This window comes from Durio zibethinus, chromosome 11, assembly GCF_047325235.1.
Source record: "Durio zibethinus cultivar Kanyao isolate XHJ-2024 chromosome 11, ASM4732523v1, whole genome shotgun sequence".
NCBI lineage: Eukaryota > Viridiplantae > Streptophyta > Magnoliopsida > Malvales > Malvaceae > Durio > Durio zibethinus.
The window spans coordinates 512,902-538,404 of record NC_143172.1 but is presented as its reverse complement, the minus strand read 5'-3'; the positions used below and the strand labels follow the sequence as shown (position 1 = coordinate 538,404).

At 35.1% G+C, this 25,503-nt stretch overlaps 3 protein-coding genes and 1 pseudogene across 15 annotated transcripts; 3 read left to right on the top strand and 1 right to left on the bottom strand.

Moving 5' to 3' along the window:
- Positions 1-681: 681 nt before the first annotated feature.
- LOC111291004 (hyperosmolality-gated Ca2+ permeable channel 1.8-like) lies at positions 682-7,556 on the bottom strand. The gene is made up of 11 exons (XM_022882532.2): positions 7,166-7,556; positions 5,695-5,847; positions 5,482-5,617; positions 5,148-5,249; positions 4,886-5,005; positions 4,651-4,731; positions 4,167-4,507; positions 3,329-3,574; positions 2,153-2,477; positions 1,595-1,828; positions 682-1,445 (listed from the first exon to the last, which is right to left on the bottom strand). The coding sequence occupies exons 1-11, from the start codon at positions 7,477-7,479 to the stop codon at positions 1,083-1,085; spliced, it is 2,415 nt and encodes an 804-aa protein (XP_022738267.2). The 5' UTR covers positions 7,480-7,556; the 3' UTR covers positions 682-1,082.
- Positions 7,557-9,427: 1,871 nt separating this feature from the next.
- Positions 9,428-11,326, top strand: LOC149515948 (uncharacterized; annotated as a pseudogene).
- A 1,328-nt stretch (positions 11,327-12,654) lies between these two features.
- On the top strand, positions 12,655-15,178 carry LOC111289305 (uncharacterized). The gene is made up of 4 exons (XM_022880242.2): positions 12,655-12,991; positions 13,088-13,191; positions 13,285-13,369; positions 14,826-15,178. Exons 1-4 carry the CDS (start codon positions 12,776-12,778, stop codon positions 14,913-14,915), a joined length of 495 nt encoding a protein of 164 aa, XP_022735977.1. The 5' UTR covers positions 12,655-12,775; the 3' UTR covers positions 14,916-15,178.
- Positions 15,179-15,499: 321 nt separating this feature from the next.
- On the top strand, positions 15,500-25,296 carry LOC111289302 (DNA (cytosine-5)-methyltransferase CMT2-like). 13 transcript variants are annotated; one of them, XR_016346091.1, is made up of 24 exons: positions 15,500-16,251; positions 16,990-17,024; positions 17,172-18,024; positions 18,719-18,753; positions 18,897-18,999; positions 19,194-19,298; positions 19,386-19,505; positions 19,688-19,781; positions 19,992-20,191; positions 20,291-20,356; positions 20,453-20,698; positions 20,895-20,953; positions 21,025-21,091; positions 21,199-21,528; positions 21,724-21,792; positions 21,883-21,969; positions 22,057-22,144; positions 23,564-23,682; positions 23,760-23,864; positions 24,273-24,316; positions 24,413-24,482; positions 24,590-24,689; positions 24,775-24,857; positions 24,970-25,296. XR_016346091.1 is itself a non-coding variant. In XM_089767409.1 (24 exons), the coding sequence occupies exons 1-23, from the start codon at positions 15,835-15,837 to the stop codon at positions 24,833-24,835; spliced, it is 3,477 nt and encodes a 1,158-aa protein (XP_089623535.1). In that variant the 5' UTR covers positions 15,500-15,834; the 3' UTR covers positions 24,836-24,857; positions 24,970-25,296. The 13 variants fall into 13 exon arrangements, 10 of the variants coding, with proteins under 10 accessions (XP_089623535.1, XP_022735972.2, XP_089623533.1 ...); XM_089767409.1 differs by having other exon boundaries at positions 24,586-24,689; XM_089767414.1 differs by lacking the exon at positions 15,500-16,251 and adding an exon at positions 16,516-16,608 and having other exon boundaries at positions 24,586-24,689.
- The last annotated feature ends 207 nt before the right edge of the window (positions 25,297-25,503 follow it).

Here is a 25,503-nt window from a genome sequence, read left to right as displayed (position 1 = left end):
AGCGCAGATCCAAGCTCCTTTTACTGTAGATATAAATAATATATTAATATTTACAGACTACTCAGATTTAATTTAAATAAAATTTAAATTTAATTTAATTATTATCGAATTAAGCTCAAGTAGTTTGACTTTTTGATTGAATTAAATTCGAACATTTTTATATCTGACTCAAGTTGCTTATGAACTTAATCAAGTTTTTTATATTTTAATATGTTTAATTATTTTAATTGATAAAATATCTCGAATTCGACTTCGAATACAAATAATCGAGTTTTAATCGAATATAAAAATTTAATTTATTTTTACATGTTAATCGAATCTAATGAAACGAATTCAAATAACTCGATTTCTATCTCAAATCGAACTTGAATTAAAAAAAAAAATTCAATCAAATTTGAACTAAGTATTAAGTTTCAAATTTAAAATCAAACTCGAACTTAAATTTAATACTGTATCTATTTGAACTCAATCGATTACACTCTTACTACCATATTCTAATGTTTGATTTTCAATTTGATATCCAAGTTCTTGTTTTTTCAGCATATTTACAGGAAGGAAAATCTCTTGATTATGCAATGGTAATATAATGGAAGGAGTTCTTGTGAAATTCTTCATTTTGGGATATATATGAAAAAAGATTAGTTTAGACAACGTAAAATTAAAAAAAAAAAAATTTACGCATATTGTCCTTACATCAAATGAACATGGCTCAAATCTAATATTATTATGAAAAATATGACTTTAGAGTTAAATGGACCCACATACGGCCCAACAGCTGTGAAAGAGAAAAGAAAACCATTGGACCCTGCAAATCCACTTGCAAAATAACAACTACAACAGATCAGTAGCTATGGAAGTTCAAATCTTGAAGTAGATTGGGACTCAAAAAGACCAAATTTAGCATGTTGGAACTTCAACCATAATTTCTAGAAAAATGCCTTAACTGATATAGTGATATGTACTTTATGCTAAATAATAATTACAGGAAAGGAAAGGACTCACATAATCAATGCCAGCTGGTAAGTTAAAAAAACCTGACAAAGTCGTTAAGACTCCATCTAAGCATATTAGTCCCTTGAAGTTCATGGTTCTGTTTCATAATGATAGCCATAATGGGGAGGGGAGGAGAGGTTATAGGCGTATTGGGGTGAGGAGCCATGGTGATAGACATCTTGGGGTGGAGAAGTGGGCTGATAGCTATGATGAGGGGAGGAGGTGGGATGATATAGATGATGAGGTGGGGAGGGGGAACTGAGATCACTACTTTGGGCATTGTCAACATAAGATTGGTGTCTATCAACTCTGACTTTGTCAACTCTAACCTCTACCAACTCCTCTTCCTCAAAGGATCGGAAAATCGGGTGCAAGTAAGCATCAGCTAAGAAAGCTTTTAAGTTTATATCAGGTTCTGTTGTCCAATCCATTATGTCCTTTGCCATTGCTTCCTGCAAAATAATGATGAAAAAAAAAGAACCTTAATCTATACTTGGACAAAATTTGCCCTAGTTAAAAGCAGACTGACAGACCACACAGATGAAAAAAGAACCTTTTTGCCCTAGTTAGCTATTTGCAAAGTGTAAAGTATGGAACTTACCTCCAGGGGATACTTTCTGAATGCAGGTTCAAAACGGTTTTTGCAATACTTATGGAAGGATAATGTCAATATGGGTAAGACAACAAGCAGAGGAGTTGAATTAGCAGCCCTTTTTGTGCTGAGCAGACCCAATAATAGAAGTTGAGAGATCAATAAGCTTGCTATTATGCGGCTGTGAACATGTGGCCAGAATGCAGCAGCACTCTCGTACTGTGGATTATAGACGTTAATTATCTGCATGATTAAATGGCAAAATGAGATTACAAGTAAAATTAAACCTCTTAAACAACAGCAAAATCTACAACAAAGTAACAAGATCTGCGAAAGCATTTTACAAATATTAGTCAACTTTTCTCTCTTGAGAAGCATCTTACAAATATTAGTCAATTTTTCTCTCTTGAGAATTAATTTTTTATAAGTTATTACCTATAAGCATCCTAATGAGAGTTAAGTAAACATAGACATTTCATTGTATGCTTCAAGTAACTGATTAAACTACCAGAACACCTTGCAGAAAGAGAAAGCATATAAATATAAAAGCATTGTGCATAAACTAACCTGATGACGGTACACCAGGTAGGCAAAGGCAAAGAAGACTAATATAAAAGGAAGAAGAATGGGAGTAACCACAGCATATACAATTCCCAAAAGGAAATACAGTTGGAGACTTGGGAGAGTTTCTGGATAGTCCACACTGCCAGGGTCCATCGCCTTTTCTCTGTCTCGCTCAGTCTTCACCAGAAACATGTTCTTAAGATGAAAAATAACCAATCGTTTCAATCGGAGAATCTCACCAGCTATACCAGCCCATCCATCAACCATGATATATGTAATAAAGAAAGTGGCCTTCATTGGTATTGACACCCCTATGGTTCTAGGGATCCTGCAACAGCATGAATAGTCAGAACATGGATAAGACATTTCAAAGTTGTACACTAGAGATCATCTAAAATTTCCACAAAAAAAAAAAAAAAAGAATACAAATCAAAACAAGCAGGATGAAAGATGAGTCATATGACCTTAATATTGCTGTAAGCTAAACTTATGTTTCAATTTTTGGCATGCTATTATTTTACTCACAAGAACTAATTCTCAGAGACTAAATAATCCTTGCCATCTTCCCAGTTCACTACTGTTCATAGCTAGGCCGATGTTTGTGGAACCCACAAGCTCTTGTGGAACCAACTTTAAATTAACAGTAGACAGGAGTTGAGCTTGTGTCGGTATCTGAAAAGATCTGCAAGGAGTGCAGCATGTGATGGGTTACTATCCCCATATTAGGCATCTCCATCCTGGCATATTGAGGTCCACCATCGTAGCCCACATTCCAGCATATTGAGAGGCTCCCATTACTAAACTTATTTGGCACTAGGGACAATCGAAACTCAATAGGAATCAGTTTTATATCAGCCACAAATGTTTTTAAGGGAGTTCATCTAAGATTGCTATATATAGTAGTCAGGTTCCATTCAAAGGGATCTAGATTCGTAGGTCTCTCTCTTTACAATCACCAGAAGGCATTCCTTTTAAGACTCTTGTCCCTCTCCTCCTTCCTTCTAGATCACAAGTTTCTTCCACATCATCCATTCCACCAAGATACCACTCAGCCAATTAAAACTTTCAAATTTCAATGTCACATTAAGAGATATCAAGTAAAGGATATAGCAATTTAAGACAATTATATAACATCTTAAAATATTTATAAAAAAACACCAAAGATGCATGGAGTATTACTGGGTTGGTGATTGGTGAAGGAAAGAGTGCAATTGCTCGAAAGCTGTTCCAGTCACTATACTCCCCAAGAACACATTCACCAGCATGAAATAATAGTACTTTGCAGATGCTCGTCGTTCAAGAGTTGATAGTGCTATATGTCCCTCAATCTTCGACATGATCATCAAAACCGTAGGCAGTATATACAAAAAGATTTTAAGAGCGAGACCAGGAAGGAAACCTTGCAAGAAAGATTTGATGAATTTCCTGCATATTATTTTCAGGTAACACTTCGTAAGGATACTAAAACGATATACAAAGTTTCAAAATACTTATCTATTCTCTTATTAAATAATATTAACAGTCAGAAAGTTGCTGCAATGGTGAGAATATCATTGTGGGAAAGTCTCCTAAATTACAAAGACTATGAAAATGTTAAATGGGGGCAAAACAAGCCATTTTGAAGAAGAGGTCCCACAATTCTTAGCTTACAAACGAAAAATTAATTATATAAATTAGCAGCTTTTCAAATTTAGAAATTTTATTTAGCTTTCAATGACTTTGCTCGTGCATGTAATTTATGCAATGATCAAGGGAAAACAATAAAAGTATAGCCCTCAGCCCCCTGTATGGCATGAAAGAAAAGCTTGCTGCCCCAATATATTGTATGCAGTACAGCATATACAAAAGAATATAAACTATCATTTTATAAGTGATCTAAAGAGATAAGTCTGAAAACTTAGCACTAGACCTAAGGATGAATTTTAGCAGCAAATGTCTTGATCATCTAAAAAATAAATGCACATAGTTAAATCACAATTGTATTATCTACAAGCTAGGAATTGATAAACTAACTTACAGTTCTATAACTGGCCTAAGGAAAGGAGCAACTCTTTCAAGACCCTCTAAATTTGCAAGAGATTGCACGAAAGCAATGGGTATCATGTAGAAAAATACCAAGGCAAATACTGATAATGAAATTACTAGCTTCCGAATGGTCAATGAGACAAATGGTATAGCTAGATTCCGCCAATAAACATCACGGGGTTCTGGAGCCCAATTTGTTAACCACAGTGTTGGATTTTTGCTTTGTTGTGTCTGTGCACAAACAGCAGCCCCCCAACGGGATTTGAATGATACAAAATTAACAGGCAGAATAGATTTTGGGTCGTTGAGAACTTTCTGGCGCTCTAGTGCCATCTGAGACAGTTAAAAACAAAGCAATAGACAGAATATCAGGGCCATTCAATAGTCCAGAAAAATGAAGAAGGAAATTAGGCTAAAACCACACTTGGAACATTTAATATTGAATGCATTGGAAGAAAACAGCAGCAGCAGCTTACTTTTTTATCAAATTCTTTTATTTGTTGTTTGTAGAAATCAATGGAATCAACTCTTTCACCCCATAGCCCGAGAAATCCTGCCTGAAAGTGGAAAGCATTCAAGGCATCAAATTGCCAGGTCTGTCCGTAAAATATTTGATGACTTGCTAAATCGATAAATGGCTCAAAGAACAACATAAAAATAAAAAGCTTACATCTTATGCTACCACCATGAAAGTTTATAAGCATAAACTACCTTTTTAGTTGGCCTCTTCTCTGGATGTCTTTCGAACTTCAGTTGGTTATAGTCCAACCAATTTTGGAGCCTATCTCTTTTTCTCACCAATTTAGCAAATTTGTTTGCATTATAGACTGCCTGAGTACAAAAAAATGCAGGAATAATAAAGCGATGTAAAGCCCCACAAGGAAAGGATAAAGACGCACCATATGTCTATTATGCATTTGCTCTTCCCATTCTAAGTAAAAACATAAGAAATCCTTATTAGAAAGTGTATTACCTGGTGACAAAGATAATGATCAGGGTGATTTGTTTTAAAGAAGTGGTCCACAGAATCTGATATTGAATGACCAGGAATCTGGGGCACATTCCTCACAACTACCTGCAAATTTCACCAAATTTTAACCACAAAGAAGGTTGAATTAACCAGTGAACAGCAAGATGTACGCATTATAAGAAATGGAACTAGGGTCATGCAAGTCACGTTTAAACAAAAAAATCCCAATCCACAAATATTAATGATGACAAGCAACTATTCAACTACACGACAGTTTCTTCAACTTCAAATATGCTGTAATTGTTCTTAAGAAAGTAAAATAGAATGCTCAACTCACAGTGAACTGTTCTGCACGCCTACGTTGTGAGGCCAAGAAATGCAACCTCATTATTGCTATATTATCATATTCCTTGTAGAGCATGTAACAAATCCAAATTGTGAACAAGTATTCCAATCCTATATGAACAAAAAACCTGAAATTCAAGCATAACTTATTAGGAAGGAAAAAAAATCCGCAAAGAGATATTTATTAAAGATATAATAAACCTACCTTATAGATTCAGGGGGAACATTTGATATTGAGAGCTTATCAATGTCACTCACAACCAATTCTTTCCTCAGGAAAAATAATGTTCCACTAGACACATTCACCGGGATAAGGATAAGAAGTGCCACAACTGTTATGGGCACAAAAATCTTTAAGCTGTAAGAGAGGGAAACAACTAATGTTAAAAACTTGGTTAAAGATATTAAAGGTTTTTTCTTCTGAAAGTGGATAAAAATCTTCAATTATCAAAGAAGCAGTCAGGGTTATGAAGCAGACATAAAGAATTAAGCAGTGTGAGATTTAAACCCTTAATAAAGCAACCTGAGAAAAATTTAAAGAAATTTAATCTTTGCTTAAAAAAGAAAAGATGCAATTAATGAAAGTAAGAAAATGTTATGAGTTATTATACCCAGAGAAGGTGCATAGAAAATCATCTATTCCACAGAGCTTCATATTTGAGCAAGTTCAAATAATATCAAGGTTTCATGACAGTGAAATATAGTGACCATATTTATAAATATACTATATCTGTAAAAACCTTCATTCAATACTTGAATTTACAAAAGAAAACAAGATGAATGAAGTCTATTCATCCTTGCAAGTCTGATTATGCTTTTAAGAATGACAATGGAGCCTTTAAAGTGTCATTTCAAAGTTCTGGGAACAGCTTTTAATCTATGCAGCAACCAACGGGAGGTCGCAAGGCATCATGAATGAGAAACAGTTGCATGACTCTTAACTCTTAAGTCATGCGAAACAGCTGCTTCAAATAGTTCTACAACTAGTTCCCAATATTGTACCTTCAGCTAAATTTAACTGATATCCAACAGTCAATGGTATTCCTAGAAATACAAAATTTGAAGAATATTATTATACTCCAAATAAAAAGGACATTAGGTTCAAAAAGATCTAAAGCACATATAAATGCAGCTAATGGGACCCCGATCTTCACTTAATATAACACTTCATGCACAATTCGATACAGAATTAATATGATTTTAACACAGGTGGTAACCAGAGATTGTGGTCAGCTTAGATAGTGAAAGCAGAGTTACTGAATCAAATGAATAGGCAACAAGCTAGTTCTAAGTCAAACTTTACCAATTCAAAGAACATAACCAATTTGATTCATAAAATCAATCACATCAATATAATTTGAAGCTCTCTTTATCACAGTTTATTATCCTTCAAATCCAGAACTTCCTCAAGAAATAAATACTACCCAGAACCGAAAACAAGTAGAAAAGGACATTAAAGAATAAAACAAGAAAATTCATAACCGTAGAGTATGAATTCTAAAGAGAAAAGAAAAAGGTAAAGTCTTTTTTTTTTTGGACCCTCAATGTGCATAACTTGAAAGAATGCAAATTATAGTACAAAATTCAATCTTTTTGTCAAAAGAAACAACAAATTAACCACAAGCAACAAGCAAATAAACAAAAAACGAAAAGTGTAGGAAAAGAGCAAAGAGTACCCGAGAGTGTAAATTCTGAGGAAAACAGCAGAGTCAAGGCCAGCATGGTTGATAAGCTCGCTTTCACTCATCTTCAAAGCTTGGGGCATCCAATTCAAGAAAGTAAGATAAGTCTTGAAATTGAGGTTGACAAACTTGGCCACAAAATTCCCACCCCTTATTGGGCTTGTTCTTCCTCCATTGATATACCATTTTGGGAAGTAAACTCTATCGTTAATAGGCTGAATTCTCAGCAGAGCAAAAGCCAACAAGAATGCAAATGCACTCAGAATATTGATTAAGGCAGACACCCCAATATCACCAAGAGTAGCCATTGAAGAACAAAAAAACTAAAACCGGAGCAAAGGAAAGACAAAGGCTACAGAAACAAGCAAAACATGTGAAAGTGCTTGAAAGAGATAAGATAAAGACAAAGGATATACAAAGAAGCAACCTAATGGTCCAAATTATGTGACTGCTGATGTAAGAATAGAATGAAAGTAACAGAAAGCGAAGAATATAGAGTGTTATGTGTGCTCTTTTATGCTTAGGACTTTTAAGTGCGAAATTAATGGATTATGATCTGTCAGTCTGCTCTGTCTGACTGTCTTTGATTCAATTATAATCAAAAAGTCGTATAATTCATCGGGTTCTTAATAATTTAATCAAGGGTGTGGTTTAGTTTGACTAGGAAGAGTTCTGATGTGCATGTGACTATGAGAGCATGACTATTGCTTCGTGAATGAGAGAGAAAAGTGGGGTGATGATGATGGGGTTTGCTTTGGGGAATTGTTTTTGTTTGTGTTTTTGTTTTCGTGTTGGGTTCATGTGACGACTGTTGTTTATATTTTGTTTTCTTGTCAAAGTCTCTTGATTTGATTAAAGAATGTGAAGGAGAACTCTTTGTCTTTGGGGGTCCTTCTCATGTTTTCATCTTTTCCTTGCGGTGGAAAGCTCATAGTTGAATGTGATGATGACAAAGTTGCCAGTTGCCATCCCCAATCAAGGCCTCAAAACCAGGCAATAAAAAATAAAATATGAGTCTAGCTCAGATTTACTAAAGATAGAGATAATAAATAAAGAAATGATTATTCATCTTCAATTCAAAACTCATTTTTTATACCATTATTTTTAAATATAATACTTAATAAATCTAAAATTTAAATTTCAAATTGTAATTTTAAATTTGTTTATTCTCAACCTGTAATTTTCATAAAAAAATAACTTTTCATCTTTCTATAGTCTTTATTTAGTTTTCCCTCTTAACTTTATAACATTGGTGTTAATAAAAGTTTGAATTTTGGAATGCCAATTCTCCTTAATCCCAAAAAGATATTTTTAGCTTTTTTCACCCCTTTTTTAATGCATAGTAGTTTAATAGGAGTGGAGTTTTTCCATAAAGTAAAGAGCTGGTGATTGGTGAACTGTTTTCCTTGGAGCAGAGGGAAAAACTGGAAGTAAAATAAAATTGGATGGTGGCTGCGGTTGAAATCTTTGCCTATTTGGTAAGGTCGGTGGAGTGCGTGCTCTAGTCTAGCCTATGCCACACATTAGTACTACCTCAAAATAATAAGTTAAGGGAAAAATATATATTGTATTTATATCATATAAAATATTAAAATTAATATATTTATATTATATTTTATATAAAAATATAAAATATTTTTTTATTAAATTTAAATATAATAATTATTAAAATTTTAAATTAAATTATTTTTATATTTTATATTTATATTATATTCATATTATATTATTATATTAAATTTTATATTATTAAATCTAGGGGGAGTCAATATTTTTAGTTTTCCTTCTTCGTTGCAATTAATTTCCCATAATTTAATGGTCATTCCGCTAGGTTGGTTGTACTTTTAAATATATATCCAGGCCCTCCTAATGAAAAACTGAATTGGGCTCAAATATTGGGCTACATTCATCTTGATGACAGTTTCATATTCTCGTCTTTAGTGTCCATGGGCATCTTTCAGCCCATTAAAACTTAGACAATTGTATTGGGTCCAGAAAGTCTGATAAGCAAAGTGTGTTTGACTTTAAGCGAACATGTAAAGACAATTATGTCAATCGGTCAAACAATGATGCTGATTATATCCCCATTATTTTAATTCATAAATGAAGATAACGGGGTTGGCCTTGGCAACTCTTGAAAATTTCACACCATGAAACAATGGACATATTCTATATTCTCATAGTCACCAACATTGCTCATTTTCATCCTTATATCAACCTCTTCCTTCATCCTCTGCTTAGTGCCGATCGACTGCCCACCTTCATTACCCAACAAATATATTTATCGTTCTCATTAGTCATCGACTACTTCTTCCTTCATCTCCTCTGTTTTATTAGTACCTTCCTTTAACCAAAGACGAAGTTTCATCTCACAAGCAGAGAGCAACATGGCAGAAGAGAGTTCTGAAATTCAAAGCACTCAAGAAACAGTCCAGGCACCAGAATCAAATGATCATCAGGAAATCAATAGGTCGACCTCTGACGTGCATAACATTTCCTTGAAAATGGAGAAAGCTAAGGAGGCTTACAAGACATATTCGAGGCTCGAGCATAAGCCTACAAGACAGGAACTTTGGGCTTGGTATGCATACGAACTATGCTCTTACTTTGTTCATACAGTTCTTATACCTATAGTTTTTTCTCTCATCATCGGTAAAATAGTTAAGTTACCTACTGAGCCACTCCGAGGATGGAACAAGAGCGCCAAGGGCTTGACTCGTAAGACCGGTGAAATGCAACTGTAAGTGTCACCGTATATTTGTCAAACATATTTATTTTGTTAATCCTAGCTCTTGCCATGCCATCACATGAACTTCATCGAGGCAATTCATAATCTGTGCGTTTGATTACAGGTATGAGCGACTTACACGTCGTTCAATATCGATCGGCAATTCCAAAGTCTCCCCCTTAGAGTGGACTTCAATCTCTTGGGCAATAGGCCTAATTCTGGCTGGCCCTGTACTCCGTTTCATTTCTACCAATCTTGACCATGGCCAGAACCAGCAAGTTATTGCAGGAGCTGCAACAGCCATTGGAGCATTCTTTTGTCTGCCTGTTGGATTCTTCAAAGTCACATGGATCTTCCCGCTATATATTGCTCCGATCGTGGTTGCCATTACCGTTGCTACTGCCTCCCACACCCGCCAACTTGGCCTAATGATCCGAGGCTTCACCGGACCGACCCTTCAAAGACGTCAATTTCCAGTTAGAAGAGGTGTCTCAAGTTGGCTGTCGCTTTAAGCCACTGCGGCTGGTTGCTTGGGGTCTGCTGTAGTAGCAGCATTTGCATATTATATGCTCCGAATTGATGATATATTTACCGGCTTGTGGGTTGTCTCCATTTTTAGTGGAATTAAGTGGCTAGCTGGAATAGTTCACGTCATTACGTTAAGGGCGGGGGCAACCATTACCTCTCCCTTACCAAAAGATCATTTTCTCTCCATTTTTAAATATCATCATGGACTTGGAAACCTTATTGTTGTTGGCCTTTCTTCATTCACATCAATGTGCATTTTCACAGGAGGGGTACTTTATGTGGTTGGTGAACTCTGCCTCAAGCCTGTGTTCTTGCTCTATTTCTGGCTGATTTATTTCATTTTCACCTCGGTTTCTCTACCACTACTGCAACCAATGCAGCTTGTTTTAGAGACAAATGCTGTGAAAATGAATCTGCTTGGACTCATTTTATCACTGGTAACTTCAGCGACAGGGTTCCAATTCCGGCAGGAAAACTGGCAGAGACGTCATATATTGATATTTGCCGCATTGCATGGCACATCGACAGGAGTGTTGCATGCTTTTGGGCGAGTTCTGTTGATGGACTGTTCACCAGCTGGGAAAGAAGGAGCATTTGCAATCTGGTTCTCGTGGGTGAAAATGGTGGGAACTTGTTTAGGCTTTGCAGTAGCATCAGGAACCGCTGCTGGGAACGTTGGAACTTCTTTTGGAATCGCATTCTGCACGGCTGCCGTTGCAATGATGATTTCCATATATGGGAACATCAGCGACGTTGGAGGCGCTGTAGCCGCAGGGCTTATCAATGAAGAGGGTGAAACGGTTTCTCCATCCACCTCCAATGGCTTGGATAATAGCAATAGCATTAACAATGGTAATGATGACAATGCAAAGAAAGAGCCTGTGGGTGAGGAAGCTGCATAGCATAGGAAGGTGGAGAAAATTTGCAAGAAGTATGTTAGCGACGGAGTTTTTTCTTAAAAATAATTTAATAAAAATTTTAATGTAAAAATTAATAATATGTAAAAGAAATTATTAAGAATGTTATTTATAATTTAAATTTGATCGATATTTAATTAACGATAAAAATTTTGTTAATAGTTTTGTTTACTTAATTAAATCTTTTAATTTATCAATTTTTATTATTTATTTTTATTTTTATTTAATTATTTTAGGTTAAAAAATTCATAAGTTTCAACTAATAAATTTCATCTAAATCTTCGAGGAAGATAAAACAAAAAATAATTAAAAGGGTCCACAGTGAGCTTTGCATAACTTTTATAGGATATTTGTATGATTTATGACAAATTTTATTTTTTTGTTGATAAACAGAGAAATAATCTCTACTTTCATCGCCGTGTAATTGGTCTCGTTCAATACAAGCAATTACTCTGTTAAGGCCTCCAACTTGAAGTTGGAATTTCTAAGCCTTCTTTTCTTACCGTTGATAAGTATTTTAGGAATCTTTTACAAATTACAAATGCACTATAACTACCAATAAAGATTCAATCACTTACAAACCCAAGTTATCAAACGCTTATAGGAGGGACGCTGTGGAAAACTATATGTAGTCATCAAGAAAGACTAAAAGGGCCACTTAAAAGAAACTTTTAATTTGATTGTAATCGCTTGAAATTTAAGTCACAATTTAGTTGGACTAAAAGGATGAAATAGTTTCTACGCCTTTAAAAAAAAATATTGATAGCAAAAATTAAATTTAAATTTTATAAGTTAAATATTAAATCTTTATCAACTCAATTAATAATTTTTAATAATAATACACTCGATTAATCATGGAATTAAGGGTATACAAATTCTTGTTCTCTTGAACTTTGTTGGCAATATAATTTAATTACATTTTCCTTCATTAAGATGTTAAGGTTTATGATATTTTAACGTTTTTTCGACACAAATATTTTAAGCATTATATATAAAATATATATTAGCTAGCAAAAGTATTTATATTATTATTTAAGACTTAAAAGGAATCATTTAACATGAAAATATACATTTGTTTAAGAATAATTGAAAAGAAATAACTTTTGTTAACAAAAAAGCTTGAAGAAAGACGTAATCAAAAATTGTATTTTTTGTGATCGAATTTTTAATTTTGATGATCAAATTAAAATTTTCACATTTTTAAATAAAAATCATAATTAAAAAATTAAAAAAAAAAGAGAGTCATAATTAGTATTGTTATTTGTTAAGAGGGATTTTGAAATTTATCTTATCATCTCAAATCTCAAATCACAAGAAAAATAGATTGGTCGGGTCACGCTAATCCACCGTCCCAAACACCCCCTTTTACATTGCCTAAATCACGGCCTTAAACCCCAAAGCAGCGTTGTCTTTGCAGGAACCAAAGATTAAACGATGCAGAGACTGTGCACGAAGATCCGCTGTTTGGCTGCACTTCAATCAACTCAAACTCTTCCCCCTCTCTCCGCTTCACGTCGCCTTCTTCATCACTCCTCTCCTCCAATCCATTTTATTTCAACCAAACAGAGCTTTAAATCCCTCATCAATAACCATGCCGCTTCACCTCCCCACGCTGTCAATTCCTTCCCTTATTCTCCACTACCTCTCTATGTAAGCTTCATATTCCTTTTTATTTCCTTGGTTGCAGAAAATTTACCCTTTCTTGTATCAAAATCTATCTAACTTTCTGTTTTCTTTTTTCTATAGTTGGTTCAAGTCCGGCATGTTTCGTCAAGAGAGCGAGCAAAGAGGAGGAAGCCCATGACTCCACGCACTTCCAAACTCAAGAAAATTAAGATGAAATTTTATTCGTAGGCTTATACTTTTGTTGTCCTAATTTTTGTTTTTTAGGGGAAAACTTTTTTAGATTTGTTTGGTTAATGGTTTAATTTGGATCCGATTAGGTCATATAAATCGAGATTTAGGACAATGAAAGATGGGAGTATTCGTCGCTGGAGGGAAGGCAAAAATCATAATGCACACTTGAAGGTAATGACATTTTTTTTCTTGTTCCAATGTAATGTTCTTATTCTGGATTAGAGTAATTTTTTGAGATAAGCAACCAGCAAGAACAAGTTGGCTTGGGATAGTTACTAAGTTCTAACATTATCAAGGATAAAAACAAGTGTAGATGTCTCCGTGTCAATAAGGAGAGGATTAGGGTCATTCAGGAGTTGAAGGAAATCAGTTAATCTTTAATTCTTAGACATTTGAAAGCTACTTTTTGTGAAGCCAGTTCTGGAGCTGCCTTTTAATAGGTCTGTTAGAGTTCTACCTTCATAGTCGATTGCTGAATTGTTTTAGATATATGCGTCATATTGGATTATGTGTGTGTACCTGTGAGATGTAATATTGGGAGTGTAATAGTGTTACTTTGTTTAGTGCTTCTTTGGATTTGAATTTTCTTAAAGCAACAGAGATTTTTGGATTTCATGTTGGAGGGGAATTCAAAGGAATTTCCTTACTCATGTTACGGCAGTAGCATGGGTTGCAAGGCACAACTATGGTGTTAACTATTCGGTTGCATATATGCCAGTGATATACTCTGGTTGTGTATTCTGGTAATTTTTAAGCCTGGCATTGTTGAAATGCATCAAATCTCAGCCTTGTACCTTTTGTGCAAAAATCTGTCCGCCTTCATAATGAGCAATGATTTGAGGCAAGTATAAAAAAGGGAAGATAAAAGAATGTAAGCAAGCAAAGGCAAATGTTTTTGGCTGGGTAGGAAGAATGATGCTGTGGTGTGTGTGCTTGCATGTGTGCATATGTCCTTTCATATGTTTTCTTATCTTCTGGTATGTTTCCTTGTGTTGTTTGATTTGGATCTAGCACTTTTGTTCTTTATTTAATGAAGTTCTTTCTAAATTACATTGAAAAATAGATTAATCTAGACCTTGTTGGTTTTCAAAAAAATCATCAAGATTGGACAGAAAATTTCTTACAATTATCTGTTATAGATAAGGACCTTTGGCTGAGGGCTGCAACCTTGTTCTTTGGAATAATACAGGATTATTGTGCTTAAAATCTTTGTACTGATCCCCACTTTAGGAAATGGTTGTAGCTAAGGGAAATCAAGGGTAAGGTATAATGCTAGTTGTTTGGCTGAGTGAAATTCTCAGTTATCAAGAAAAAGAAGCATGGGGATAGATATACCTCTGGAGGTCAGCATATTTATTCATCAAATTGTCAAAATTTTGGAAAGTCCGGGTTGCGCATCAGGATTGAAACGTAAGTTTATGCCTTAATAAATCGATGCCTTAGAGACGGTTGTCACCAAAAAATGAAGTTTTGGAGATCTTGAGATCTCAATACAATTATCATCTTTCAAGTTCAACCAGTATAACACAATTATATTTGCTTCTTTTCTTATCGTAAAGTTTCTCTTCTTACTGGCAGATAAAGAATTGTTGAAAGCCAATGACTCATATTTTATCATTTAATGCAGTCAAAAAAATCAAAACGGAGGCTGAGACAACCAGCTATAGTACCAGCCGCATACGCAAAGGTGATGAAGAAGCTTAAATTTTGTGCTTAAATTTATAGAATCTGAATCTGAATCTTCAGACATGAAATAGAAAGAAAGGTGTCTGCTCTGCTCTTTCCTTTGTGCTCTCTGACTTGTTACATTCAAAAATATGGCACAAACATGCGGTAGCTGGAGGATTGAGAGACAATTAATAAGGTTTATGTGGGTTTTTTTTTTTAATAAAAAATGTTGAATGCTTAATTGATTTGTTAGATTACTATGGACTAATAACTGTTGATGATTAGCTTTTATGGAGGGATTGTTTCATTTTTGATTTGATGTTGATAATGTAGGTCAACCAAGAAATTATCACGAGTGGGTTCTCTTTCCATTGCCAACTTATCGCAGGCATGACGACTTTAAAGACTAGCAACATTTGAATTTGAATTTTCGCACGTCAATAATTATATAAATTAAATTAAATTAAATGTTTTTTTTTTAACTAAGGAAAATTATCCTTCTTATCAAACAACCCAGACGAGACCCATTTGTTGAGCTAGAGCTCCTGTCTCAGCCCAGAAGTTTGAACTTGGATTTCCCGCCCAAGCGACCAAAGCACCAGACAAACAACCAACAAACCTCTCAACCTTTGTAAAAACCTTGCTTCTCACAACTGTACGCTCTTTGACACACATTTTTGCTTGAAAAAGTCCACAATCTGAAAGCCCATTAACTAAACGTACAACTCTAAAACAGCACAAATCCAAACACAACATATCATTTCCCCAATTAAAAATAATTTATACATAAGAAATGGTGTAGACTGTCGAGTGAGTGAGGCAGTGAAGCCAGATAGAACGCTTCCCGATGCAGTGGCTCCGCTTATGCTCCAGTCACTTCACCCACATTTGAAATTCTTCTTTGTTTGGTTCCAAATCCTCTTGTATCTTTGAAATCATCGAGATTAGTTTTAGTTTTTGTTACATTCATGAAGCCATCCAAAAAATCCGAATCCGAATTTTGGTCCCTTTCTTTAGTCGAAAGCGAAGACGGTAATGAAGAGCAGCCAGTGCCTTTAGATATTTGCCTCCCGCAAGAAATGACCGCCGATATCAAGCTTCCACCAAGTCTTCTTCAGGTCTCGCCAGTTCAAAACGTGCCGTCGAGGAAATCAGATAAAAAAACGGTGCATATTAGCTGCCTGAGAAGGTCGCCGAGGTTGTCGGTGTTGTTTGGGCCGCAGCCACCAAATGTGGGGCCCATTGTGAGAGTACAAACACAAAGTAATAGAATGAAAAATACGGAAAGAAGAATTGTGGATGATAAGAGCCTTAGAAGGTCGCCCAGATTTACATCCTTTTCTGCTGGGGCTGAAAACGTAAAGACTCTTTTTCTTCCCCTTAAGGTACACCAATATCCTTTCCTTTCTTTTCCCCCTTTTTTTTTTTTTTTATAAATTAGTGAATTTTAAAATTTCATAAACAAAATTAATAAAATGATATAAAATATTTTTAAAAAAATAAAATTAACACGTTGGCAGTGTAAATTAAGTCGAACTAGGGGGGTCTACCAAAGTTGTTAATTACTAGCCGTTGCGGATTATGCTAAGTGCAAGGCTGCGTTTGGTACGAGTCTATTATACAAGTATTACGTAACCAGATTCTGATTCGTTCACTTTTTTCATTTTTTTTGGTCAGACACTTTTCGTTTTAGCACGTTAGCACAGGTTCAGCTGAGTTAACGGCTGTGTTTTGAGCTTAAAGTACTAGTCTTCCTCCTTTCCTTCTTCTGGGTTTAGTTCCGGGAATCGAATTTCTTTTTAAATTTATTAATTTTATTTTGAGAAGAAGGTCTCAATTTTAATTGAGGCTTTGAGGGTTGCTGTTTTTTTCTTTTTTTTTTTTTTTTTTATGGGTCTGAGAGAGTTGTTGTGTTTGGGTCAACGTAGAAAATAGAATACATGTAAATATGGGTCTAATTTAGCTAACTTTGTGGCTTCTGAATCCTTCTAAATAAATGACTTTGATAATCTTCTGCTATGTTTCATCTGGGGTTTTCAATTGTTTTACAACTGAAAGATGAAGACTTGTTTAATGGTAAGTAACTTATCTATTTCTTTTGTCTGGATTCTTGCGTTTTGCAGAGTCAAAGCTCCAAAAGTGGAAGCTTCAAGTTAATGTGAGTAGCAATTGCTAATTTCTTTCACTAATTCATTACAGGCATGGTCAATCTTGCTCTGCATTGTGTGTTCCTCACCTTAGTTTTTTTTTTTTTTGGCCTGTCATTCTTAATAGAATTTTGCATGCTGATTTTCTTTTGCTACAGTGAAAATAAAAAAGCAAAAGTTATGAATGTAAAAGTTTTGAGGAGATCTCCTAGATTGACTTCAGCCTCAACCGAAACCAAAGCCGATTCTTCAAAAACTAAGTTCAAATCCCCTGAAAAAGTTTCTTACTCTGAAACAAGATCTTCAGGAAAGTTGATTGACGAGCTATTATATCTCTCATGGCCCGAGGATGCGGGTAAAGGATCTGTTCCTTCAATGCATAATGACCCTAACTTTTCTGATGAAAAGCAGAGGAGAAAGTCTCCGAGATTTGTTAGGGAGACTGACAATTGGAGCGGTAACGAATCTATCAGAAAATTTGAAGTTCATAACTCAAGGCTTTCCATTGAAAAGCAGTTAAGAAAATCTATGAAAATTGGTCGGGCTACTAAAAATGGTTGCATTAATGTCTCTATTAGGAGATTGGATACACAGGAAATTGGCTTTTCAGGAGAAAAGCTGTTGGGAATGTCTCCTAGTTTCATGCAGGCAACTGAAAATGGTGATAGTGATGTATCATTCAGAGAACATAGAAGGGAAATGTGTGATGAAAAGCAGTTGAAACTACCTTTCTCATGTCCTACATCATTGGATGGAGTCGGTAGAGCTGAAGTAAACTCTTCTTTCATTGGATCATCCAATTCATGGGATGAACATCCTTTCAAGAAATTTAAGGTCTCATCAGTAGATTCAGATATGAGAATGTCAGATGAAAAGTTCTCAAAGAAGATCAAGGACTCGTCTCTTTTAAAAAAGAAACAGACTAAACACAGGAGTGATCCCATATTTGTCGGCAGTCCAATCCCTGATGATGAAGCTCAAGAAAGGTGGCATTGGCGATATGAAATGAAGGTGATTGCATAATTCTTTCTTGATATGTCTGCTTCTGTCTCCCCTTTGTTCTTTGATCTAAACTGACCGTTGTTATTTTTTTGATTCATTGGGCTGACTAAAGTAGTGACCATAAATTTGTGCTTTGTTTTGCATATTTGTTTTCTTTTCCTCTACATTAATGTTGCTTGATATCCGCTTTATTTTTCAGTTGTTTCTTGGTTGCTGAGGTTAACTAAAAACTAAAGGGGTATCAAGCAATGTTGAGAGAAGTCAAATAAAATTTGGACAGGAAAAGAGAATAGGCATGCAGAATCAAAGCTGAAAATCTTATCACTAATTTAGATTACCTCAGTCTCCTCAATCAATCAAAATATAATTTGATTGGAAACTTGATTGGTTTAGTTATATTTTTGAGAATTTGATACTTTGGCATGTTTTAAAATTAATTTGGCTTTGCTTTCAAGTTTCAACATTCATTGGCAGTCATTATACAGGTTAACTTTTTTTAATTTACATAGCAGCAAAGGTTAGTAACTGTACGTCTAGCTTTTGCTACTCTGGTCTATCAGTGTATGTGGTTTGCAGCTATATCTTAATAATCTGTTAGTTTCACAGAGCATGGTTCAGGGATAACCTGGAAATAAAAGTCAAATGAGCCCACTTTGTGGTCTAGTTATTTCAGTACTCATTGTGAATATCTTTTACTTTGCAGAATATAAAATCTAAGAGTAAAAGCATCCCATTGGAGTAAGTACCCATTTATGAGCTCCCCCTGTTTAGTACTTTTTTTTATCTTGATTTACCATTTTTGTGTAATTTTCTATTAACTTACTCTTTTCTTTTTTTATAATTCTTTCTTTTGATTCAAACCACTGTTCCTATTGTGACAGTGATGATGATGAAGACAAGATTGTTTGGAATGTGGAATGCCATTATGTTCAAGCTGAAGTTGATGGATGTGCCATAAACCTTGGGGATTGTGTATATATTAAAGTAAATGCACACCCGTAGTGTTCTTTGAATTGTTGTGTATATGCTTTTAGCTTCTCTTATTTCATGTCAGGCAAATCAAGTTTATGCAGTCTATCTTCAAATCCTTCTTTGCTTGTCTGCCTATGCCACTTCTAATTTTTAATAATCTGGCCATTGAAACAAGCAAATTCTCACGGTATAAAGGAATTTTGCAGGGTGAAGAAGCAAAACACCACATTGGAAGGATATTAGAATTTTTTAAAACAACAGATGGAGAAAACTATTTTAGAGTCCAATGGTTTTATAGAGCTGAAGATACAGTGAGTACAGAAATTAAGAACTATTTTAGGTCATGCAATATTTGTTATCCTGATATTTGTTGCTTCTCTTTTGTGTTTCATTCAAAGGTTATGAAACAAGAGACTTCTTTCCATGACGAAAGACGTCTATTCTATTCGACTGTAATGAATGATAATCCCATGGAATGCATTATTTCAAAAGTTACTGTTACACAAATATCACCTAAGGTATGCTTCTTGTGATCTTATTTTACTGTCATTTTTTGCTTTTTAACTATTCTAATTTTTTATGAATGGCTTTTTCAATTCTTCTTTACTTTTTGCCTGCTTTTATTTTATCAATCTCACAACTATATTTGTTAGTATTGTTGGACTTATTTTATTTATTAATCTTTTATAACTTGTTGCAGTTAGGCTTAAAATCAAATTCTATCCCCCAATCTGATTTCTATTTTGACATGGAGTATTGCGTGGAGTATTCAACATTCCGCACCTTGCCAACCGGTAAGCCTTTTTTTTTTTTCTTTTAAATCAGTAATGGGGTTTACCTGCTATATTAACTCTATTTCTGTTGCCTGAGAGAGAAAGAGAGGGATGGTGATCAGTGGAACCATAACCCAATAAGTACAGTGGTAAATATCTTGATAAATGATGATCATAGTGCTAATATATCCGTCTTTATATATATATATATATATATATATATTGGTTCAGATGATTCTTTCAAGAGCTACAGTTCATCAAACTGCTGTAAGGAGATTTTGCCTACAACTCCAACAGCCTTTTCAGAAAATATTCCTAGTTTGGGAACTTACAAAGCAGAACTCACACTGCTGGATCTTTATGCTGGTTGTGGTGGAATGTCAACTGGATTATGCCTCGGTGCCAAAGCAACTTGCATTGATCTAGTAACGGTACTTTCATTCAATCATTAATAATGTCATATAGTCATAATTCATGATTCATTCAACAATAAACTTCTCATATTATGTATCTTACATTCTGCATTTTAGAAATGGGCCATTGACAATGATAAGTCGGCATGTAAAAGCTTGAAATTAAATCATCCAGAGACACATGTGAGTACAGTTGCCTTATATTTTACAACTTACATTTGGCAAGCCCCAAAACCTTTAGAGATATATAATACTATTATTTGTTTTTCATTTATATAGGTCAGGAATGAAGCTGCTGATGATTTTCTTCTACTATTGAAGGAATGGAAAAAGCTTTGCAAACGATATGCAGTTGACAATGTAGAAAGATATCCATCAAGATCCACAGATTCCCAAGCAGTGTGGAATGATGCCAATTCTCCAAAAGATGCTGATACTCCCCCTGGTGAATTTGAAGTTTCCAGTCTTGTTGATATTTGTTATGGCGATCCCTGCAACACAGGCAACCGTGGTCTAAACTTTAAGGTGCATCATAAGATGTCTATATCATCAATGCAATGTGATGTCAGTTCATTTCAAGCCTTTTGTGAGTGTGTGTGTGCGTTGTAATCTAATTGATCTTTGTTTGTGTCAACCTATTCTACTGTTATTCATAGTCATTGGTTTTTGTTTCATGTCATAGTTAGGTGGAGATGACTTATACTCATAGCTATTTTGTTAGGTTCGTTGGAAGGGTTATAGTGCAAGTGAAGATACATGGGAACCAATTGAAGGCTTAAGGTATACTAATTGCTATCACTGTTTCATTCTTGATTCAAGGAAATGTTTACTTACTTGTTCAAATCTCTCAGCAATTGTCAAGAATGTATACAGGATTTTGTAAGAAAAGGATTCAAGTCCAAAATCTTACCACTTCGTGTAAGTTTTTCTTTAATCAAATGCTAGGTGGATGCTTAATTTGGGGTATCTTCCCTAGATGGGATAATTTTTAAGACGACTCCTCTTTAATGAATTAACTTAATCAGGGTGATGTCGATATTATTTGTGGTGGCCCTCCATGCCAAGGAATAAGTGGCTATAATCGCTATAGAAATGTTGATTCCCCACTGGATGATGAAAGAAATCGTCAAATAGTGGTCTTCATGGACATAGTGGAATACTTAAAACCTAAGTTTGTTTTAATGGAAAATGTGGTTGATATCCTGAGATTTGACAAGGCTTCGCTTGGAAGATATGCTTTAAGTCGGTTGGTTCACATGAAATACCAATCAAGGCTTGGAATAATTGCAGCTGGTTGTTATGGTCTTCCTCAATTTCGGTTGCGTGTTTTTTTGTGGGGAGCACATCCTGGTGAAGTGAGTTTTTTTTTGTATTAAATTGAATTGCTGTTTTCCTTGACTCTCTCTGACAAAAAAGTAGTGCTATCACATGTAAAGTTAATGATTTTGGTCTTCTATGATCTCTTGCTGACCATCTAACTGCTCTTTGTTTACTTTTTTTTTTTTTTGTTCTTTTGGGTGGGGGGTTTTGTGGTTATTTGGTGTGTGCAGAAACTACCACAGTTTCCACTTCCTACTCATGATGTTATTATCAGATATTGGCCTCCTCCTGAGTTTGAGGTTGCTATTATTATTTCTTTTTTAATTCCCCTAAAATGCTTTAACCAGTGACACTCCATCCATATAATTCTATTTGTCTACATTGTGCAGCGTAATACGGTTGCTTATGATGAAGACCAACCCCGTGAACTGGAGGATGCACTTGTTCTCAGTGATGCCATATCCGATCTCCCAGCTGTAGTTATCATATTTTATTTTACTGATTGAACCACTTCATAGATTCAGCTGTGCTCTGTTCCTTTCAATTAATTAACTGCTTTATAGGTGACAAATAATGAAGCTCGTGAAGAAATGACTTATGGAAAGCCTCCTGAGACTGATTTTCAAAGATATATAAGATCAAGTGAATATGGTAATTTTGTTTCCTTTTACCCTAGGATCATCTCATATTTCAATGATTAAATTTCTTGTCCTATAACTGGCTTTAATTTTCCCTCTATATATCTGAGTGTTTAGTGGATGTTCTCTAATGTCAAAATAATGGGCCATTTGTTGAATTCTTAATAGATTTTATGCCTTCCGATCTCTCTTATGTTGCAGTTGTAGATCAATAAATGTTTATTTTTCTTTAAAAAAACAAAAAGTCTCTGGATGTAAATCATTTATCACTAACATAACTGATTTGGGCCTTTACTTCTGCATCTGAGGGTTAGTGTCTATTATGAAGCTTCCAACAAATGTGGTTATGCAAAAAATCTGGGGTATTATAGATTTTGTCTTTTTATTGGAATAATTCTGATCCATTTCTATTGGAACAAAATGAAAGATTTATGGCCAGGATGCTTATCATGAAATTCTAGAACATCTCAGAATAGGTGTAAGTACCTGACACAGGTACTTAGGTGTTTCTTGTTTGTGTATGCGGAAATATAAAGAGGGTGCCTAACCTGCTAGGCACGGTAATTGGATGTTGGAGTATCAACAATTGGCGGCCATTAAGTTGCAGTCTTTGCTTGTTACAGATGAAAATAAAAGTTCATATTTTCAGCCATGAAACAAGGACCTTTTACATCTCTTGGTGGGCTATAATCAGGAATGACCAGCTACTTTCTGACCAAATCTCAACTTTGTCATGAAGCACTGTACAGAACAAGCATATTATGGACTTGGGAAAGATCAGGGGTCATTGGGATGTGGGAGTTCATTAAGCATATTTTTTGACCAATAATCATTTCAAAACAAGTTTCTATAATTGTAAAATATGAGGAAGCTGCAAAAGTATGGAGGAAAATTTGATTAGAAAGTAGAAGTGAGTAAACCTTTGCTGCTTGTGTACAGTCTCATGTCTGGTGTCTGGTAATGTAGAGGTTTTAGTAAGTATGCCAGTTAATTTCAACTTCTTGACAACCTGCACACAATTTGTAGATGGGACAAAACATTTGCGGTAAAATATTTGAATATTTTCAGAAGTGAAGTCTCAGGATGAAAAATTATGTACAAGCATGCATCATGGATCTTGTGCCTAGAATGTGGAATGCTTCTCACATGCAAAGTCATGATGCAGCATTGAGTTGGTCAGCATGCTAATTAAAGTAAGCATGGCCTCAGAGTTGAGCATATGCAGCATATCTAGTAAACCAGCACTGTTTCTTTGGAGAAAAAAATTGCTCCTGTTTTTCCTGTTTGCGTCTGGGTAAACCAAAGAGTATTAGTTATATCCTCCATTTGTTGTATACGAGTAACACAGAAGAGAAGGAGCATAAGGCCAAGCATATTCATTTCCTCTAATTTTGCCTTTCATTTACCTTTGTCCCTTTTCCTGGCTCTGCAGAGATGACTGGTTTTGCATTAAATGGTGCTACAAGAATATTGAACCCACTGTATGACCATCGGCCTTCCCCATTAACTGAGGATGATTATACAAGAGTTTGTCTAATTCCTAAGAGAAAGGTTTTATACAATTCAACTCCAATTTACACTGCCACTTTTTGGCCCCTCTGTTATTTCTAATTTAGAAGTTTCTTTAGGGAGCAAATTTCCGGGACCTCCCTGGTATAATTGTTGGAAAAGACAATGTGGCTCGGAGGGATCCAACACAGGAAAAGCAGCTGTTACCATCTGGAAAACCGTTGGTGAGTTTCTTCATTTTCCACCAGAGCAGCAGTGCTTACATTTCATCTGTGTTCATGTCGGTATTGGATATGCACTCAGATGCTTGTTTAGGCTTGTGCCTGGATGGCTGTTTTTCTGTGTTCTTTAAGTGTGCTGTATAAAGGAAAGCTGAAAATTGCTGCATATTGCAACTGCATTTCAACATGTGGGGCATTTTCTTCCATGGATTTTCTTTTTCTTTCATTTTCCTCTTCAAACTTTACGAACCAGCAACTGGATCTAGGTTATATCTCTTTAATAGCAAAGGATGAAAATGATTCTAGTGCAGAAAGGGAGGAAATGACAAAGTAGGTTTTCCACGCCATGAATCAGTATGTCTAAATGGCAAAACTAATTGCTGATGTTAATTCTCTTTCATGTGCTTTTAGGTACCGGATTACGTCTTTACGTTTGAGCAAGGAAAATCTAAAAGGTTAGATATTTTTTTATCTGATTTCAACGACCCTCCCCCTCCAAAACAAAAAGAGGAAAAAAAAAGACGAAATTAATGTTATCAATATATGTGCAGACCGTTTGCAAGATTATGGTGGGATGAGACAGTGCCAACTGTAGTAACTTACCCTTATTGTCACAGCCAGGTTTCACTTGATACTAGTTTAGCTTTTAAGATTACTTTAAAAAATAAATGATTACCCATTTGTCAGTCCTTGGATTTGCTTGTGAGTTTCTGGACTTGTGTAGGCAGCATTACATCCAGAGCAGGATCGAGTTCTCACAATACGAGAATATGCAAGGCTGCAAGGTTTTCCTGATTATTATAGATTCTGCGGGACAATTAAAGAGAGGTATGATAATTTTGTTCTAAATATTATTTATTTGAGAGTCTAGTTTAGGGCTGATATTCTCTCCTCTGCCTTTTTCCCAGTGTAGGCTTTTTAATTTGCTCAAATCTGAAGAAATAGCTCTTTTATCAGCTGTAACACTTAAATAGCACGTTGAACAGAGAAAAAGATGTATGCTTGGTCACTAGCGCAATCTAAAATGTGATATCTCTCTGCTTATTGAAAAATGCAGTATTTTAAGCCAGTCTTTCACATCAATAAACCCTCTTTCTGATATATTTAGGTATTGTCAAATTGGGAATGCTGTTGCTGTTCCTGTTGCTCGAGCCCTGGGATATGCAATGGGCATGGCGGTTCAAAAACAGAGCGGGAATGAACCACTGATGACCCTCTCTCCTAAGTTTTCTCTTTCCACCAATCTTCAGTTAGCGAAATCATTCTCACAGAACACTAATTGAATTCATATTTTTATGCTTCCCTTCCATTCATTATTTATGTCACTGACATAAAATTTTCTTGCAAGGCTTGTATCCTTCATGTGAGCAACTCGCAAGCTTGCAGGCTCCCCTGTAAAATCTCAAATATAATGATCTCAGAAAATCTGTTTAACTGAATATAAGGAAATCGAGAAATGTTGAAGCTTGTATCAATTGTTAAGAAAATGTTGTCAGGAAATGAGAAATAATTTTTTTTTATTATTTTGAGTTCTGATTCTTCTGAAAGAATAATAAGCAAATCTTCATCCAAAAAAATGGATAGGGCCAAAAGGGGATGGATTCTTCGGACAGCTTTTTTCATGGGCTTTGGATCTCCTTGT

Bases quoted from the DNA above. Each gene is read 5' to 3' on its own strand.
- LOC111291004 (XM_022882532.2), bottom strand. From the start codon at position 7,479: ATGGCTACTCTTGGTGATATTGGGGTGTCTGCCTTAATCAATATTCTG. The intron at 4,508-4,650 runs GTAAGCTGCTGC...TAACTGTCTCAG, and splicing joins TAAAAGAATTTGATAAAAAA to ATGGCACTAGAGCGCCAGAA. The intron at 3,575-4,166 runs GTAAGTTAGTTT...AATAATATGCAG, and splicing joins CTTAGGCCAGTTATAGAACT to GAAATTCATCAAATCTTTCT.
- LOC111289305 (XM_022880242.2), top strand. From the start codon at position 12,776: ATGCAGAGACTGTGCACGAAGATCCGCTGTTTGGCTGCACTTCAATCA. The intron at 12,992-13,087 runs GTAAGCTTCATA...TTTTTTCTATAG, and splicing joins ATTCTCCACTACCTCTCTAT to TTGGTTCAAGTCCGGCATGT. The intron at 13,192-13,284 runs GTAGGCTTATAC...GGATCCGATTAG, and splicing joins ATTAAGATGAAATTTTATTC to GTCATATAAATCGAGATTTA.
- LOC111289302 (XM_089767406.1), top strand. From the start codon at position 15,835: ATGAAGCCATCCAAAAAATCCGAATCCGAATTTTGGTCCCTTTCTTTA. The intron at 21,529-21,723 runs GTGAGTTTTTTT...TGGTGTGTGCAG, and splicing joins GGGGAGCACATCCTGGTGAA to AAACTACCACAGTTTCCACT. The intron at 22,145-23,563 runs GTAATTTTGTTT...CTGGCTCTGCAG, and splicing joins TATAAGATCAAGTGAATATG to AGATGACTGGTTTTGCATTA.